General features: G+C 39.0%; 1 protein-coding gene across 37 annotated transcripts in view; it reads right to left on the reverse strand.

Moving 5' to 3' along the window:
• Window positions 1-3,383: 3,383 nt before the first annotated feature.
• ADD3 (adducin 3) overlaps window positions 3,384-19,873 on the reverse strand; it is a 182,432-nt gene continuing 165,942 nt past the window's right edge. For 17 of the 37 annotated variants that reach the window (XM_043519459.1, XM_043519455.1, XM_043519446.1 and 14 more), the window contains one exon: window positions 8,959-11,310. In XM_043519459.1, coding sequence (XP_043375394.1) covers window positions 11,012-11,310 — 299 coding nt within the window. In that variant the 3' untranslated portion in view covers window positions 8,959-11,011. Of the gene's footprint in view, window positions 3,490-6,395; window positions 6,605-6,679; window positions 7,533-8,167; window positions 8,272-8,958; window positions 11,311-12,374; window positions 12,471-19,873 lie in introns of those variants that run through there. The other 20 variants (XM_043519440.1, XM_043519438.1, XM_038408487.2 and 17 more) reach the window with 6 other exon arrangements.

Consider the following 19,873-nt stretch of genomic DNA (forward strand, 5'->3'; position numbering starts at 1 on the left):
CCATTGGGTCACAGGCATCAACAATTTTCTTCAACTGGGTCACCAGAAAAAAAGTTTGAAAACCACTGTTCTAGTCCAGTCCCCTGCACTCACAGCTGGACTAAGTACTATCTAGACCACCCTTGACAGAGTTTGTCTAACCTTCTCTTAAACATCCCCAATGATGGAGATTCCACAGCCTCACTAGGCAATTTATTCCAGTGCTTAACTACCCCCAACAGAAAGTTTTTCCTAATGTCCAACCTAAACCACCCTTGCTGCAATTGAAGCCCATTGCTTCTTGTCCTATCCTCAGATGTTTAGGAGAACAGTTTTTCTCCCTCCTCCTTGTAACCTCAGTCCCCCCTCAATCTTCTTTTCTCCAGACTAAACGAACTAATTTTTTTCAATCTTCCCTCATAGGTCATGTTTTCTAGAACTTTAATCATTTTTGTTGCTCTTCTCTGGACTTTCTCCAACGTATCCACATCTTTCCTGAATTGTGACTCCCAGAACTGGACACAATACTCTAGCTGAGGCCTAATCAGCGTGGAGCAGAGTGGAAGAATTACTTCTTGTGTCTTGCTTACAACTCTCCTGCTAATACAGCCAGAAGGATGTTCACTTTTTTTGCAACATTGTGACACTGCTGACTCATATTTGTGATCCACTATGACCCTCAGATCCCTTTCTGCAGTACTCCTTCCTAGGCAAATCCATTTATTGTTTTTGTGCAGCTGATTGTTCTTCCCAAGTGGAGTACTTCAGATTTGTCCTTATTGAATTTCATCCTATTTACTTCAGACCATTTCTCCAGTTTGTCCAGATTGATTTCAATTTTACTCATATCCTCCAAAGCACTTGCAGCCCCTCCGAGCTTGGTATCATCCACAAACTTTATAAGTGTACTCTGTGCCATTATCTATAAATAAAGATAAAATGTTTCCTAAACTTAACCTAGACTTGGTTCAAGGTGAAATCCCTTACCACATGTTTTCAGTATGCTGCTGACCAAACTCTGAGGCCAGGATCTGCTTCCTAAGTCCAACTGCTGTTTCTTTTTTCTTCTTAGGTGAAAAGAGAGAGAGAAGGGTAGGGAAAGATAACTTGGCATGTTTTTGCTCCTCCCTTTTATAGTTCAGTCACCCTTTGAAATGCATTTTCCTGAGAGTGACCCCTAGATACAGTTCTTTCCAGCTGAGCAAGGACACAAGGAGTCTGGGAGAGGTTTATGCTGTTTGCTAAGATGCAGATCTGTTTGTTCCTGTCCTGCTTCCTTGCCAAATAATGGCACTTGAAAGGTGATGGCCCATCAGCTTTGGTAACACCAACTTTTTTTTTTTTGAGCAACCGATTTACTCATTCCCCAAACTTGTCTGGTAAACACACTTCAGTCATGATTTCAGCTTATGTTCATAACTTTACATATAATGTTGCTACATACATTTCACCATGATATTATTGACTAGCACGTTATGAGTTTTCCAATTATACCTTACAAGGCATATTTTGTATAAAGATTAATACAATAGTGTGTAGGGTGTGAATACAGGGTGCACTCTGCCACAGAGGCACAAAGGAGTGTTGACTCCATCAAGCTGAAACTCACGAGTTCTCTTCCTCAAGAAGCAAGTGTGCAGATTAGCCAATGACTATGGTGTCTGCATGCAACCATGAATTAGATGCATGAATGGGCACTGGCTCTTCTCCAGCTGATGCTTCCGCTACCACTGACAGCAGGTATTGTGTCCAGCTGTGCAGATTCAGTACTGGGCAACTGATGGCTCACTGGATGAAATGACTGAGCTGTGGCAGGGTGAAGGGAGGAAATCTATGGGCTCAAAATCTCATATAAGCTACCTCCCCCAGGACATGATTTCACCTTTCTACTGAGATGAACCACTGGCTAAAATGGGGACTGTGTAATGCCCTTATCCTTGGGGCTAGAGCATTAAGGTAAAGCTTTGAGGAAACGCCACATCAGAAAGTATGAGCGCTCTCACCAAAAGTTTAAGAAGTTTCATTTTTCCCCCCATTTGAGATGCTGCCAAGTCAACACCACTAGAGCTTTGAGGCTTTAATTTATCCACAATACATCTGCGGAGTGGGTAGCTTCCCCCTTGCTTCTGTATGCCACGTTCCTGACCTGGAAAACCTTGGTCCATTCATTCCTTGGCATTTCTGCTGAAACTGGCAACCAAGTATCCATCAAAGACAAAGGAGCTGGTTTGTTGATGTGGGTAGATTATCCACTAGGAACTGAAGCCATCAGCTCAGGTAACGTAGTTCACAGTCACAGATTTCAATCACTACTAAACTGAGCTGGATTCAAAACTGGGAACGGGGAAACGAAAGACTCCATACTGTGTTATCAATCCTTTGGTCCATCTCATCCCCTAACAAACAGGAACCAAGTGGTTTGGAAGGGAAGAGCAGAGAGCCTCAGGGGTGTGGGTGTTAATACAGGTTTACATACATTTTTGTCTTTGTTAGAGTAAATATTTAGTTAGCTTTATTAAAAGCAACCCATCCACTTAATTGTTATTTTTGCCCATTGGCATGTGGAAGTCTCTCTCCCCATATTGTTTGACAAGGACAAGGACTCAAAGCTTTGCTCAGAGAAGTTTATTCGTCTCTGATATGGTCAGTTGTCTCTGACCTTTGCTTTCACTTCACGAGCAAACAACATTTGGAGAAACTATTGGTTTTGACAACAGATCAGGCGGTATCTGGCAGGTAGGGGAAGAAAAATCTATATTTGGAGCAGTGAGGAAGAATGGATGCATTTTTCCATGGTGTTATCTTGTTGGGACAGACTACTTGTGATTACGACCGACAGTTGAGCACCAGGGTAAACAGCACCTTATCTCTATGGTGCCTGCCTCTGCTGATTTCAGCAAATGTACACTCACTCCTGAGTCATATAGCTCTGCAAGCTGTTACAGTGACCTCATTTACTTAACATGTTGTACTATCAAAGCCTATATTAAATAAAACCTAGGATTGTGCCAAGGAAATATATAGTAGCCTGAAAGGAAAAACTATAAGCAAAAGCTTGTGTGCACTAATAGATTTGGGCATCATGTGGTTCGATTTAAAAAAGCACTTTCGTACTATGGAAAGCAGTGTAGTTCATGTATAAGCATAAAATCCAAAAGAGAAAAAAAACCCCACGTCTCTCTCTCTCTCTCTCGTGGTTTTGATTTTCCTTCTCCACTTTTGATACAGGTCTGAAGCCTACTGGGGACAAGAACAACAAGAATATTCAGAGCAAGACTGGCCAAGAAGAAAGTTCTGCTAAACATCTGTTTGGACACTTCCAGCCATTGTTCTCCTCTAACCTGATTTTATTTATAATTGAATCCCAAATAAAAACAGTCTCTGACTGATCCACTTTGACTTACTTTGAAAGGTTATTGGCAGGTTGTCAAAATGTACAATTTCCCTTGAGGGTATCTGGAGCAGCCATTGCCTTGTCCATCATCTTTCTCCCAAAAGGACTTTCACCAGCTAGTGACACAAACATAGAAATCATATTTATTATTTGCTTGAGACAATGCCCGCAACATGCTTGGTACTTTCCAGGCACCATGCACCTTCCAACACACACCCAACAGGGCTCTTGTCATGCTAAAAATATTAGTAATAGTATGTGAAGACATTTTGTGCCTATGCTCACACCTCGTGGTCATTTTGCCGGGCTGGTTTAATATCACATCTGAAGGATGGAGTCTGTGACAGCATTGGTAGTGCACTGCAGTGCACATATTAGGATTTGGAGCTCATGATTTTCCCTGGAAGCTGAACCAGTGAGCCAAGACACTCTGACACACTGGATTGCAATGCAACAGGATCATCAGAATCATAAAAAATTCACAAGTCATTGAAAAACAAAAGCATTTCACGTACTGGTTTGGTTTTGGTGATATTGACATTTTGCTTTTTTGATGGGAGGTAAGTTCTTGGAAGGCAGGAAGTTGAATATGAGACTTGTATAATCCTCTGTTCCAGAGGGTACAGTTTTAATAATATTCATACCTATATTTTTGCACCTGTTGCTGGTTGGAAAAGTTAGGAAATAGTCTCAAAAACTTTGAATAAAATGGATGGAGCTCACTTCCCAGAGTCTTCATTCCATTTCAGGGTTTTTAACTGAACTGATAATGAAATCAGTTCTGTAGCCAGATGTCTGCTTTCATCTCTCTGCCATGCAGCTGGAATCATGCCCACAAAATCTCCACCAAAATACTTTCTTTGAAGGCTGTTTGCTAATGGCTTTCAAATAATGTAGAACAAATGTATCAGAAGTAAAAGTCGACAGATGCCATCTAATGGCCATTTGCATGTTCAGCTACAGAACACTGGGCTATAGTTTGGTCTCTTGATAGAAGTTCCAAAGATGCACAGGCCTGAATTTTGTTTAAAAAAGGACAATCTTTCCATATGAAGAGACTTAGATTACGAGTGTTTAGTTTAGAGAGGAGACTAATAAGGAAGGACTTGATAGAAATATATGAAATAATTATATAGTTACAAAAAAGTAAATTGGACATTCTCATTAATCTTTTTTCATAGCATAAGAACAAAGGGACAGTCAAACTATAGGCAACATATTTAAAACTGAAAAGAAAAACATTTTACACAACATAATTGACCTGTGGAATTCACTGTCAAGATATTATTGAGGTCAAGAGTATAGAAGGATTTTTTTAAAAGGATTAGACATCCTATGGATAAGAACAACCACCATACTTAAGTTAGACAGGATAATTACAGGCACTGCCTATTAAGGTTGCCTATACATCATGATAGTCTTTAATTACATACTCTTTTTTCCACAGGATCCATGCCTCATTCAGTGCAAAGGGTGTATAGTGCCGATTTAATGTGCGACTATTCATTGTTTTTTTATCCTCTTTGTTCAATGGGTTGCCCCAGACCTTGTTTACAACACACTTTTCAAACCCTGCTCTGAAAACAGAATTATATTAAGTTTCCTTAGGGGCTTTTCTGTCATGCTCATTGTTTCCAATGTATGAGTGCTTCACAAATATGAACTTATCTTTTCAACATCCCTGGGAGATGAGGGGACATTGTTACTCCTTTTTACAGAAGGGGAGAAGAGACAACGAGAGGTAGGTCAAAAGTTTCCACTAATTTTGGGTGCCCAATTTGAAACACTATGGGCCGGATTTTTCAGAGTACTTAGCATTACATAGCACTTAGACTATTCAAAGCACAGCTCCCATTGACTTAAGTTGCAGCAGAAGTGTAGAGCGCACACAGCAACCGTGACCCCTGCATATTGAGTCGGGAATCCAGTGACTTGCCCAACATCAAGTGTCCAGTGTCTGAATGCTGGCAAAGGCAGGGACAGAACACAATTTCCCAAGGCAGCATTCAACTACTTTAACTAAGAGATCATCTTCTCTCTTCCTGCAGTCCCCTGCCTCAATCACTACACACCTTCCAGCTTCTGCAGCAAACAAGGCAGGGGTCAGAAAACAGCCTTTTTCACCACATAACCCTAATTCATCTCCGGAGCAGGTCCCTCCTGTGTACTGAATGAAGCAGGTGTCCTGTGAAGAAAATTAACGTGATCATGTAATTAAAGACTGTCATAATGTGCATGAACAAGGGGTTTGTGTGTGTGTGTGTGTGTGTGTGTGTGTGTGTGTGTGTGGTGTGTGTGTGTGTGTGTGTGTGTGTGTGTGAGAGAGAGAGAGAGAGAGAGAGAGAGAGAGAGAGAGAATGAAGCTTGCTTGCAAAGGCATTCCTAACTTTTGAGTACATGATTTTACAATCTTAGTGTTCTTATAACTGTTTGTGTAATAATCTACATAAGTTCTTGTACCAACTCTTATGATAGTGTCTGAGCGCTTTCCAATAGTACATTAAGTGGTATGACTAACATCCATCACACCTGGTTTGTAGTGCTCAAGAAATTGAGGGCCTAGAAGAGTTTTCTAAGGAGCCTGGCACAGGGCAGACTTCTCTGCACAACCCTTAGGCAGAGACCGTCAATGCTGCCAAAGTCTGTGGTAGATATGAAATATGGAGACAAAGATGAGACCTTCCACTTACAATTTAAGCCAAGATTTAAAGTCTCCAGTGATGAAAAGCTCTAATCTACCGCAACAGCAGCAGCACTGCTGCATACTCATCTAAAATAACTTCTCTGTCTGGGCTTGATTTCACTGCCACTGAAATCACTGGGAAAATTTTGGTATTGCAAATCATTGGATATGCAGTACTCTATTTAAATTCTTAATTGCACATATGTTAATATATTTTGATCATCATCATGAGACAGAACACACTAAACTCTTGCACATCTGACAAGTTGAGTAAGACCCATGACATTTTAAATGGAAATGGATTTAAGGAATTATGGAATGAAGCTTAAACTGAATTACATACCTTATCAAGGTGAAAGGGCAAACAAAGCCACTTCAGAGATCAATTACTACTGGCTTTATTCATTCAAGTTTTCTGGTTCAAAAAGGCACAGGCCACAGATCCTTCATGACTGGTCCTCTGACTTTGATTTCTGGCTCCATGCAATTCGTGGAAGATCATTCAACGATCTTCAGCCTTTTCCCATCTGCACAGGCCAAAATCCCATCTGATGAACACACACGACACATGATTATGGTTTACAATTTTATAGCTGCGGTGATGCCTACTGAGTGATACTTACACAATCAGGCCGCTGAAGTCGTCATGAGGAAGGGGGTGTTTCCAAGTTGATTGGCATTGGTTCTCTGATCATTCCAAATTTTTTTTTTTTAATAGCTCCTCAAATTGAGCACCCACATTTTAAGAAAAAATACAAATGTAAGGTCAAAGACACAGACTAGTTTAAGATAAAGTGTAAACCAAACATCTGGGGTAAAAAATGGATGGAAATGAAAGAGTTTGATTGCACAGGCCTGGGAAACTGCAGCAGTGCAAAAAGGCATCTAGGTGCACTTACATTCTGAGGGAGCAACAGGTGGTGGAAAGCCAGCCTTAAGGAGAGCAGGTAAGGGGAAGACTCTACTAATGCAATCCTGCCATGGTCTCAAAAAGAATTTAACAGGAGAATGTAAAACAGTTCAATATAGTTTGAGCACTTTACATGTAAGAAAGTTACAAAATAGATTCTCAGTACTGATAATATTCTTTTAATAGTACTTGATATGTTAAAAACATGTTCCATTGCACAATTAGGCCCTATGGTGATGCTGCACTGTCTGTGTGATCCTCTATAGGGTTCCTGCATATGGTGATTTGAACAGCTGGGAAGGTTACTTTTTTCCTCTTATTGCCTTGGTTCCATCACAATTGCTGTCTGCTGGGCCAACAAACAGCTTTCTTAGCAGTCTGTCCAACCTGGGTTTTCCAGCATCCCTAGCTTCCTAACACTGTTGTGGACTGCACAGCCTCTGTGCCTGACTTACACTTGCCTTATTTTACATGTTCAGGGTCACAGAATCATACCCTTTTGTAACTCCGCGGAAGAATTTGGCTCTAGATAACCAAATAGATAGGAACCATGGTTCATGGACACTCTGAAACAAAGGGAGATCCCTAGTAACCAACAAAAGCATTTAGAGAATAAGCTATTTGGGGCAGATTTCATGCCTTCTTTTGTGTTTATACATCACTGAGCACAAAAGATAAATAGTAAGACAACAGGTGTGGGTACCCAATCTAAGATCTGACTCTGCAGCAATTTATCTGCTAGACTGAGGTTGATGTTGTTCATGGAAAGATCACTGGAACGATGAAGAGCTTGGGTTTGGCCTTCATGGAAAGAAAGTGTCAAAGACAGATTTGTGGAAGACAGTGTGCTACAAGAAGTTTCAACACCATTTATCAGCTCTCTACAGTAACCAAAGCCATAAAAAACACAACACACAAACTCGCAATTTGGCAGAGATTTTGAGGTATGCTGTAGGTTGCTAGAACATGACACAGATCACTTCATATGAAGAACTTTAGGCAATGGCCTTCTTTGTTACTTTTCATAAAACAAGGGAAGCTAAATTTATCTAAGATATTTCTATATAACCCAAAAAACAGTAATATTTTACACTTATAGATCGCTTTCCATTCAAGGACTTCACACTACACATGTAAAGTCAGTATTATTAAACTCGTTTTGTAGAGAAGGAAATAAGGACACAGGGATGGAGTGACTTGCCCGAGAAAGAAAGGAAGGAAGTTTGTGGCACAGCTGGAAAGACAGAACTCTGACGACCAGTCCTCTGTCTTGGTGGCAAGACTGTCCGTTTTCCCCAATGTGGCCTACAAATTAATGACAGAAACATTAACCAAATCTCTAAAGTCCAGGTTATTTCCTTGCAGGTTTTAGGGGCAGGCTGGGAGAAAAGTTGAAGTCATAATTAAGGCAGTTTTCCCCTTATGTTGATGGTTTTCAGTTGAAGAAAATTGTTGATACCCAACAGAGCTGGGGATGAGGGGTTTAGGGTGTGTGTGGGGGGGGACTGGGGCAGCGGGTTGGGGTGCGGGGGGTGAGGGCTGCAGGGTGGGGCTTGCAATGAAGGGTTCCGGGTGTGGGTGGGGGCTCTGGGCTGGGGCAGGGATGCAGGAGGGGGTCAGGGCTTTGGGGTACAGGAAGGGGCTCCAGGTTTGGGTGGGCTGAGGGCTGGGGTAGGGGATTGGGGCACATAGCTCCCATGCATAGGAGCCGGACCTGCTGCTGGCTGCTTCCGGGGCGCAGCACGGCATCAGAACAGGTAGGAACTAGCCTGCGTTAGCCGGGCAGCACCACCGACGGGACTTTTAACAGGCCGGTTGGCAGTGCTGATCAGAGCCACCATGATGCAGTGCCTTACATTCCGCAACCCAGTATTGGGTCACGACCCGCAGTCTGAAAACCACTGGCTTATGTAATCTTTATAGTAATATACAAAAATAAAATGACATTTGACAGGCAAATGAACACAATGAAAGACTGCAGTGCAAAATTCATCTATTTAAAATACTGTTTATTTGTGATTTAACATTAATTAGCATTACATCTATGAGCAATTTCAGATAACATTTATATATTTTCCACAGGACACAGAGTTGGCTGGCTCATTCTTTATGTCAAAGCAAGTAAATAGAGGCATTAGCAAAAGGTGCAAATAGTTCATGGTTGCATTTTAAAAAATATTTATGCACATTGCATTCATTTAGATATATTTTTTAAAAAAAGTTATGAAAAGCATAGTTCACAGGTTACTGTTTCTACATATGTTGTAATACAACACAAATAATGTAGAACATAAAAAACCAAAAAACAAAAAAAAATCCCAAGTTAAGCAACTGGAAGTTTCCACTAAGATTAAAAACACTGTTTCCAGTATTTAGTGATAACTAGAATATCATTTCCAGGATCCATTCCAACATTGCATTGTCACACTTACACGGTCAAAGCTAACCAGCCCCAGAACATGCTATAGTCAACATTTTTGCATGCCAAACCACTCTCCAGCCATACTTAATCTATATACTGTATATTTATCAACTGGCAATCTGGGAATCACACTGATCTTTTAAATTTATTTGCTATTGCAATGACTGATGTACTATGACAAATTTGAAAAGAAAAAACCTTATGTTAATTTCTATGTTTAGTTTGTTTTTACAATACAGTAAAAAGCAAAAATGAAAATATCAGCAAAAATGAGGAAGTGGCACTACTGCCACTACCCGTGGCACTAAGATCTAATTTGTTCCGGGTTTGTCTGAAGGACACGACACCGATTAATAAAACCCTTTTAAAATTAAACTGAAAGTAAGAAAAAAGCGTAGATCTCCATGTGAAACCATGCAAGTTATTTTAACTTCTAATATGGAAATGTGATTTTGCTGATTTAATAAAAATACCTCACAATCCATATCATGTATTTAATAAAAAATAATCACCAAACTTTTACTTTCTTTGCATCATTCTATTTTCTTACTATTTCACTTTCCCTTTTAACAGGTTTGTTTCCTTCATTTGGTTATGTTAAGAGATTATTTTTCTTCATTCATCAGCAATGCCATGAGGAAAAAAAACACAGTAAGATTTAAACATGAATCCAGTTTAATTTTATATGCTTTAATCCTTTGATAGCAGAGTCCCTGGATTCCTGAATTATATTTAAGTATACTCTAAACCAAGCATCCTTAAATACACTCTACTGTTAGACGCTTGGTTTACATGCGTATAATACTTTTATACTAAATGGTATACAAACATTTCAACATATAAAATCTTATTTTGTTTTGCCATAGTTTAACTAAGTTATCAATGTTAAGTGTATAAAATCCCCTTTATTGAAAAATAAGGGTTTTTTCCCAACTGATAGAATAAAAAAAGAAGTATTCAAAAATTATATTTCACTAAAATGAAATATTTGGCAAAAAAAGTCATTGATGAATGGTCTTCTTACACATTTTGTATAATTCCAAATAAAATTTCTTACAGTTTTTCTTCTAATATGTGCCAGTGTATAATATTCGATATAATCTAACCTTAAAAGATTTAAAGGTGTGCTGTTAATATGCACCCATTGAAGCAGGGTACAGAAATAAAATGTAGGATCTGAATCACAATACAAAAAAGTATTATATGATTACCAAGTGAGGCAGCAGTTTAAAAATGAAAATTCATATAATCACTCAACAGTAGCTCTATTAGAGACTTCAACTGTGCTGAAGATTTTAAGGTCTGCAAAATACTCCAAGTGTAACTTGCCACAACAATGTACTACAATGGTATCTGATCTCACTATGATAGTATTAAAGCACCTGCCAGTGTAGCTCTATGTGAAACTACTGAATGTTTCAAACCCTCAGTAATTTTTGACATTAAGTGAGAGATGAATTAATTTCTTATTTAACATAAAATTGTTTTTAGTAAAACCTTTTCCAGTTCTGTTCATAGATTAAGGTCCAGTTTACTGCACACCCCTAACACTACTTTGTTAATTTTCGACTTAAAATGTGGTTTTAAAATGTGCAATGCCTTCTCTTAACAACAGAGCTGCACTTATGCTTCCACCTTTTCCTTCTTTTTGTTCTTTTTCAGAAAAGATGGAGTGCGGAATTTCTTCTTCTTCTTTGATGGAGATTTGGAAGGGGAGCCCTCAGGGGACAGGGTCTCTTCAATCTTTTCAGAGGTTTTAATTGTAATCTCTATGCTCTCCAGAGTACTAGTGGTTAACTGACTGACCCGCTGGGTGAGATCTTCTTCCACGTCATGCATATCTTCCTTGCCATTCACCACCACAACTGGTACCTCTGTGGAGATGAGGTTAGCATTCTGGGCATACAAATCTTCATGATTTTCTATGAAAATGGAGAGTTCCACTATTATTATTCTTATTTTTGTGAGCAATGTCTATGCAAAAAATCAGAAATGGGCCTGGAATACAAAGTTTGGATTTGGATTCAGATAAGAACTGCTGCAAAATTTAAGGTGCTCAGATGTGGGGTTTTCCCGTCTTCTCTGCTCTTTATTTTGTTTTTGCCAAACGATACAAAAGTCATAGTGTGCAAATTTCATTAAAGGATACAGGGTCAACTTCTCAGCCCATTCATATCCAATGGCAAGTCAAATACTTAGAAGACTAAACAGCCTAAAAAGTGCGGTTAGAATTATTTGTGCCCGCACTAGGCCAACATATGAAGATGCACCCACTATGCAGGGTAACTTTCAGAATACAAACCTTTAAAAATATGCTGTGTTGCTTCTGTTGGTTATGTATTAACAGAGGCTCTCTTCTGGAAGACTGTTATACAAAAAATATAATAGCTACATAACAGGGAGCAATCGACAACGTATATGCCTCCCATTTTATTAACGTGTGATTTTATTGTGTGGATTTCACAACAGGAAAAATAATTCACTGATAGACTAAGATGGACTCACACATGACACTGTAGTTAACTAGGTCAGTTTTTGACCAGCTGATTTTGAGAACGTGTCTTATCAATTCCAGTTTTTCATTTAAATTAAGTCTAGAAAGATGCAGGATTCATAAAAAGAAAAGGAGGACTTGTGGCACCTTAGAGACTAACAGATTTATTTATTTGAGCATAAGCTACAGATTCCGATGAAGTGAGCTGTAGCTCACGAAAGCTTATGCTCAAATAAATTTGTTAGTCTCTAAGGTGCCACAAGTACTCCTTTTCTTTTTGCGAATACAGACTAACACGGCTGCTACTCTGAAAAGGATTCATAAACTCACTGGTTGTAAGAGGCAAGAATCTCGTACTGAAGTACTTAAATTCCAGTTTCTAAAATACTGAAATCCGGCTGTACTGCACCCTACTTAAAGGTTATAATGAAACCAATCAGTGACCCAGATTACTAAAGCTCTTTGTGTTTTATAGGAAGTTATATTTAATACCTTCTAATTTTTCAGGGACATTTTGCGGTGACTGTGTTTGTGACTGAATTTGTGACACAGATGAACCATCATCTGAGACTAATTCCTGTTCAGCATCTGCAGGACAAGATTTGAATTAGTAGCCATGCAAAAATAAAAATGAGCAAGAATATCAGTGTTAGTATATACAATATTCACAGCTCTGCTCACATTTAACTGCTCATGCTAATATTGTCAAGAAGTTAACGCACAGTAGCTTAAACACATCATTAGGAAGTCATTACAGTCATTAACAGTTATCAGATGTTAGCTCTTCTATATAAATAATTAAAAACAAGGCTGAACACAAGGGAGCAGGGAGCCCCTGCATATGTGGCTTCATCTCACCATTAACTATGCGATGTACAAGAAATCATGACACTATTCATACCTTTAAAAAGTCTAAACTATGAAAGTCAATCATGCAGTATTAGTGCAGGAGAATGCATTAAAAATGTTATTGTTAAGCAATTCTGAATTAGTAATTCTGATAAGAGTAGCAATATAAAAAAAGTTATAAAATGCTTTTAACTGAAGTGGATGAAAGTCTTGGGGATATAGGAAAGATTACTGAAAGAATGTTTTTACCTTTGAATCTTTAAGCTTTTGAAAATAAAAAATTACAAAGGTGTGCTTTAAAATACTGGCATTTCAGAGTTAAGACATTGCCAATGATATTGCGAAGTTTATAGCAAACAGAAAACTATACCATTTAAGAATATTATTTTTGATAAATGAGGGTTCAAAGGCTTTCGCTTTCTATTTCTATCGGCATTGATGGGAAAAATCAACCAGGGTAAATGTTTAAAATTTTATTTCTTGGTATGTGTTTCCCAATTTACGGTGACATACCTCTCCTTTCAAAGGATCAACTATTCCTATCTGCAATACACAGTGTCAGAAGACAGTACAAAATGAACATGTTAATGTATTTATTCGACTTCCATTGTTGTATAAGCCTTCTGGTGCTTTAGTTCCTACACAAAGTAAAATCAACTAAGATAAAATTCTACAGTTCTCAAAGAGTAATCATTTTTAAGTTTTCCCAGGATGGTTGCTCTTATCATGTGAGAGTAAGAACTATAGCATAACAAAGTTTCAAGATGTGCTATCCCGCCCCAACATAACAATGGCAGTATGTCCATAATGCAATACATCAAAGTTCAATAAGGTCATCCGGTTACTGTTTTCCAGTTTGTCAACCCAATTAACTCCACATCTGTTTTTTTATTATTATATTATTAATTATTCTTATTATTATTAACATTGCAATAGTACCTAGAGGCTCCAATTGTGGATGAAGGTTCCATTGTGCTAGGAGCTATACAAACACATTACAAAAGACAGTCCCTGTCCCACAGAACTTACTAAAGGTTTGCAGTGTGCTGCATACTAACTGTTCATGTAGATCCTGCTACCGTGCACTAAAGGTTCCCTAGTGCACAGTGACCTACTCATGTTTCAAAGCAGGATAGATCAAAGCACACTAGGGAAATTTTAGTGTGTGGTAACAGGGTCCATCCACATGGACTGTTAGTGACTGGCACACTAATGTGTGGTAGATTTATACCCCATCTAACCTTGAACTTACTGTTCAACTAGATAAACCCTCAGTATAAGCAGAGACAAGAGAGACTGGGAGAGCACAAGGAAACATTGGTTAGCATAAAAAACAGAGGTCTCAGTACACTAGCTAACCAATAGTGTCCGGATTGGGTTGTTTTTTTGGTAGGGATCATGGCAAAGAGTTTTAAGGAGGGATTTAAAGGCGGGCAATGAGGATATTTACAAGGACCTCCTGTGCATGAGGGTACCAAGGGAGAAAGCACGAAGGTGCTTGTTTGAAAGTTTAACAAATGGGTGCTGAGGGCTTGAACCATTGTCAGAGTGGAGGCAGTCTGCCATCTCAAAAGCATACAAGAGGTAGAGTGGGGATAGGGCATGAAGGGCCTTAAAAGTGAAGATGAGTAATTTGTGGCTGATGCAGTGGAGCAGGGGGAACCATTGAAGAAATGCAAAGAGAGGAGTGACATGGTCAAAGCAACAACCCAGGAAAATTATCTTTGCAACAGTATTATGAACGGATCTCAGTGAGGAAATATTGCATCTATCAAGGCTAGAGAGGAATAGGTTGCAGTAGGTAAGATGTGAGATAATCAGGGCCTGGGCAACAGATGTAGCTGTGTGGATGGACATCAAAGGTCATAGCTTAGAAATGTTAAGCAGGAAGAACTGGCAGCATTTTAACACTGCCTGCATGTGATGATCCAGAAAGATGGTTGAGCTGAATATGATACCTAGGTTATAGGCCTGTGTGACAGAGATAAGAAGGTTTTCCACAGTGACAGAGAGGAGGGGAGACATGGGAAGAAGATTAAAAGCTCTGTGTTGGCCTCTAGCTTAAGATGATATCTGGACTTCCACAAGAAGACATCTGAAAAACTGACAGTGATTTTAGTGTATACAGAAAGGACTGGACAGGACTGGAGATGTATACACGAGCTGTCAGCTGAGAGTTGATAGTTAATATCATTTACAAATGAGATTGCCCAGAGACAAGGTCCAGAGGAGGGGGCCAATAATAGAGCCCTGTGGAACTCCCACAGAAGGTTAGTGGGGAATGAAGAAGATCCTCTTAATGAAATGCAGAAGAAGCAGTTAAAGGTAGGAGAACCAGGAGAGGACAGTCATCAAAGCTGAGGGAGGATAAAATTTCAAGAATTCTTAACTTGGTTGAAGGCAGCTGGCAGACTGAGGAGAGTGAAGATTGAGTATTGTGTCTGCTTTGGCCAGAAAAAGTTCCTGAGAGGCTTGGTGAGAGCCACTGAATTGGAGTGCAAGGTAGAAGCTGGATTGGCAAAGGACTTCAGATAGTGATTGTACATGACACAGTCAGTTTACAGATAAAGGGGAGAAGCCAGATGGGGTGGTAGTTGTACAGTATAGGCAAGTGGAGATAAGGATGGAAGAGACTAAGGCATGCTTGCATTGCAATGGGAATTGAGGAGATAATGGGAGCAGAGGTAAGATCTGGAGATGGGATGAGGTCACTGAGGCCCATGGAAGGGGTAGAAGAGGAGAACAGATGAGAAACGTGTGTGTCATTGAGAGGGGAGGTGGAAGAAAGCACGTTATAGGATGGGATGGAAGGATGGTAAGCAGGAATGCAGGAGGTAATGCTGGAACCTGTCAATTTCCTCTTTGAAGAAGTTAACAAGGTATTTTGCAGAGAAAAAGTGCAGGGTGGGAAGTGAGGAGGATGTAGTCAAAGGTGGAGGACAGGTGACTAGGACTGTGGCCATGGGAGTCAATCAGGATGGAGAAGTAGAAATGATTAGTTAGGGAAATAGCAAAATTTGAGGAAAGGAGAAGTTTTTAGTTTTAATTCCTCTTCACTGTTAAAATTCTCCTTTAATGTTAAATCTAGCAACCGCTGCCACCACTCTACCGCTGACATGCTGTACTGAAATATGTTCTACCAGAGGGGACTTTTCCTGTTGTAGAAAGGTCCTCCCCTAAGGGCAAATTCAGTAGGGCTGAACTAGTGGAGATCATTGTCAGACTGATGTCAATGGTTTTACAATCAACCAGCTCCTTCAACTAAGGGAGGCTGTCTCATATTTAAAACAAAAGCAAAGATTCATACTTTACAAGTACTTTTTTTTTAGTGAAAAACATTTCCACTATTTTAGATTAAAGGGAAAACTGTGCAAAATACAAAAGCCTTATAATGAAAAAGATTTAAAGTATTTAGAAAAGGCACCAAAAATGATGCAAGCAATAAGTGGTTCTCTTGAGCATCTAGTGCTAAACCACACAATTTTCTTGAAATAATTTACTGGCCTGACAGTATCTGAACCAAAGAACTGCAGTTCAAAATTGAAATCTGTGGTTTTGTGGTAATTTATAACAGCTTTGTCATTCATTTCAATGGGCTTTTATAAAACTACACTTAACTATATGCAGTACACAGCAAAACAAATGGAGATGGATAATTAAGTTATTAAACCAGGGTTTCTGCGTGTACCACAAATTGTAAGAGTAAGTAGAACGAGTTGCAATGACAATGGAATATAAGACTAAGTAGTAACTAGGCAGCCTCTGTCTGCAAAAGAATAAATTATAATCTAGAAAAATGTATATACTTTCCTCAACTGTCAATAGATTTAGATGTTGATGGTCCTTCTACGCCAGTATAGGCATCTTATAAATAGCATAAATATAGCCTATGTAACTTGGGTATCAAAGCACCAAACAAAAGTACGTGTGTGTGTATTTGGGGGGAGGGAGGAAGGAGAGAGAGAGAGAGAAGATCACAACAGTCCTGGCCAACTGCTATACCATTGCTATTAATATAAGAGTTAATTTCTTCTTATGTCAAGCTGGCAAAGGTGGCCAGTGAATCATCAGCCATTTCTATAAAAAGACATTAGGTGAGTGAGGTAATATCACAAGATTGTAATACACAGGCTTGTCTCTCTCACCAACAGAAGTTGGCCCAGTAAAAGATATTACCTCACCCACCTTGCCTCTCTAATATTCTGGGACTCACAAGGCTACAACACCACTGCATACAGCCATTCCTTTGTAATCCCTTACAACCTCTCACAGGCCTCTCTCCATAGGAGGACTTCAATGTTTGATCAGGATCTTAATCTCTGAAACTGAATTCCACAATTTAGCTAATTAATAAGAACTACTTACTCTTCTTAAACTACTTTGAAGAGAACAGTTAAACAATAATGATCATGAATACTGAACATGCACCAAGAATCTGACTAGAGAAAGGAACTCTGCTACTTTCCCCTATGAATTGCATCTGTCCTGTTATAGTCAGATAACAGGAACAATTAGCACATGGTTTGTTGCTCTGAGATTTGGCTGCCATTAGTACAGACCATAGTGTGCTCTCTTGCACTCTCCAGGATGAAAGTGATAAACAACCCCGGGTGGGGGGTAAGGGGGAGAGAAATACAGATGTAGAAAGGTAAGAATAGGAAGAAGCAAATCTCCTGCTGAGCTAGTATTGCTCTCAGCATCTGGCATTGAAAAATCTTATTAGTTGCAGTGGTTAAATGAATGCATGCAAGGAATGACAGGCAGCTGTGCTTTGCTCATTTCCTCTAGCAAGGCTTCCTTGAGGAAGCTCGCTGCAGACCTTGTAAAATAAGCAATTATGCCCAGACTTTGCATTGTATTGAGAAGAACTTGTTTTTTTGTCACCACTCACTGAAGAGACCAAGGGCATGTCAATGATGCAGCTGCGCCACTACAGTGTGTCTGGTGAAGCTCTCCTGTCAGCATAATAAAACCAACTTAGGCCACTCGCAGAGGTGTATCCACTCAAGAGGTATGGATGTAGTGCTGACCACACCAGCACTTGTGTCGGTGTAACTTATGTCGCTCAGGGGGGTGTTTTATTCACACCCCTAAACAACAAACTCTGCTGACATAAACTGTAGTATAGACATAGCCTAAGAAACTAATTCAAGAGGTAGAGAACCATAGGGTCAAACACCAAAAAAGTACCCATGTAAAAGAAAACCTGAGTATAATTTAGGGCTGTCAATTAATTGCAGTTAATTCACACAATTAACACAAAAATTAATCAGGATTAAAAAAATTAATCAGGATTAATCGCCATTTTAATCGCACTGCTAAACAATAGAATACCAATTGAAAAGTATTAAATATTTTGGATGTTTTTCCTACATTTTCATATGTATTGTATTCTGTGTTGTAACTGAAATCAAAGTATATATTATTTTTTAGTACAAATATTTTCACTGTAAAAATGATAAACCAAAGAAATAGTAACAGGTTTCAGAGTAGTAGCCGTGTTAGTCTGCATCAGTCAAAAGAACGAGGAGTACTTGTGGCACCTTAGAGACTAACAAATTTATTTGGGCATAAGCTTTCGTGGGCTAAAGCCCACTTCGTCAGATGCATGCAGTGGAAAATACAATAGGAAAATATATATATATTTTCCTATTGTATTTTCCACTGCATGCATCTGATGTGTGTGTATGTGTATATACACACACACACACACACACCCCCACACACACACACACACCCCCCCACGAAAAAATAATTCACCTCATACAAGTACTGTAGTGCAATCTCTGTGGTGAAAGTTACTTACAAATGTAGATTTTTTTTTTTGGTTACGTAACTGCACTCAAAAACAAAACAATGGAAAACTTTAGAGCCTACAAATCCACTTAGTCCTACTTCTTGTTCAGCCAATCGCTAAGACTAACAAGTTTGTTCAGATTTACAGGAGATAATGCTGCCCTCTTCTTATTTACAATGTCACCTGAAAGTGAGAACAGGCATTTGCATGGCACTTTTGTAGCTGGCATTGCAAGGTATTTACGTACCAGATATGCTAAACATTTCTATGCCCCTTCATGCTTCAGCCACCATTCCAGAGGACATGCTTCCATGGCGATGACGCTCATTAAAAAAATAATGCGTTAATTAAATTTGTGACTGAACTCCTTGGGGGGAGAATTGTATGTCCCCTGCTCTGTTTTACCCGCATTCTGCCATATATTTTATTTTATAGCAGTCTCAGATGATGACTCAGCACATTGTTCATTTTAAGAACACTTTCACTGCAGATTTCACAAAAGGCAAAGAAGGTATCAATGTGAGATTTTTAAAGACAGCTACAGCACTCAACCCAAGGTTGAAGAATCTGAAGTGCCTTCCAAAATCTGAGAGGGACGAGATGTGGAGCAAGCTTTCAGAAGTCTTAAAAGAGCAACACTCTGATGCAAAAGCTACAGACTGAACCACCAAAAAAGAAAAATCAATCTTCTGCTGGTGGCACCTGACTCAGCTAATCAAAATGAACATGCGTTGGTCCACACTGCTTTGGATTGTTATTGAGCAGAAGCCATCATCAGCATGGACGCATGTCCCTTGGAATGGTTGTTGAAGCATGAAAGGACATATGAATCTTTAGCGCATCTGTCATGTAAATATCTTGCGACACCGGCTACAACAGTGCCATGCAACTGCCTGTTCTGACTTTCAGGTGTCATGGTAAACAAGAAGTGGGCAGCATAATCTCCTGCAAATGTGAACAAACTTGTTTGTCTGAGCGATTGGCTGAACAATAAGTAGGACTTGCAGGTTCTAAAATTTTACATTGTTTTATTTTTGAATGTAGTTTGATACATAATTCTACATTTGGAAGTTCAACTTTCATGATAAAGAGATTTCATTACAGTACTTGTATTAGGTGAACTGAAAAATACTATTTCTTTAGATTTTTTACTGTGAAAATATTTGTAATCAAAAATAAATATAAAGTGAGCACTGTACACTTTGTATTCTGTGTTGTAATTGAAATCAATATATATGAAAATGTAGAAAACATCCAAAATATTTAAACGGTTTTTTTTAATCGTGCATTAATCACTATTAATTTTTTTAATTGCTTGACAGCCCTAGTATAATTTAAAACCTGG

The sequence above is a fragment of the Dermochelys coriacea genome, chromosome 7 (genome assembly GCF_009764565.3).
Source record: "Dermochelys coriacea isolate rDerCor1 chromosome 7, rDerCor1.pri.v4, whole genome shotgun sequence".
Lineage (NCBI taxonomy): Eukaryota > Metazoa > Chordata > Testudines > Dermochelyidae > Dermochelys > Dermochelys coriacea.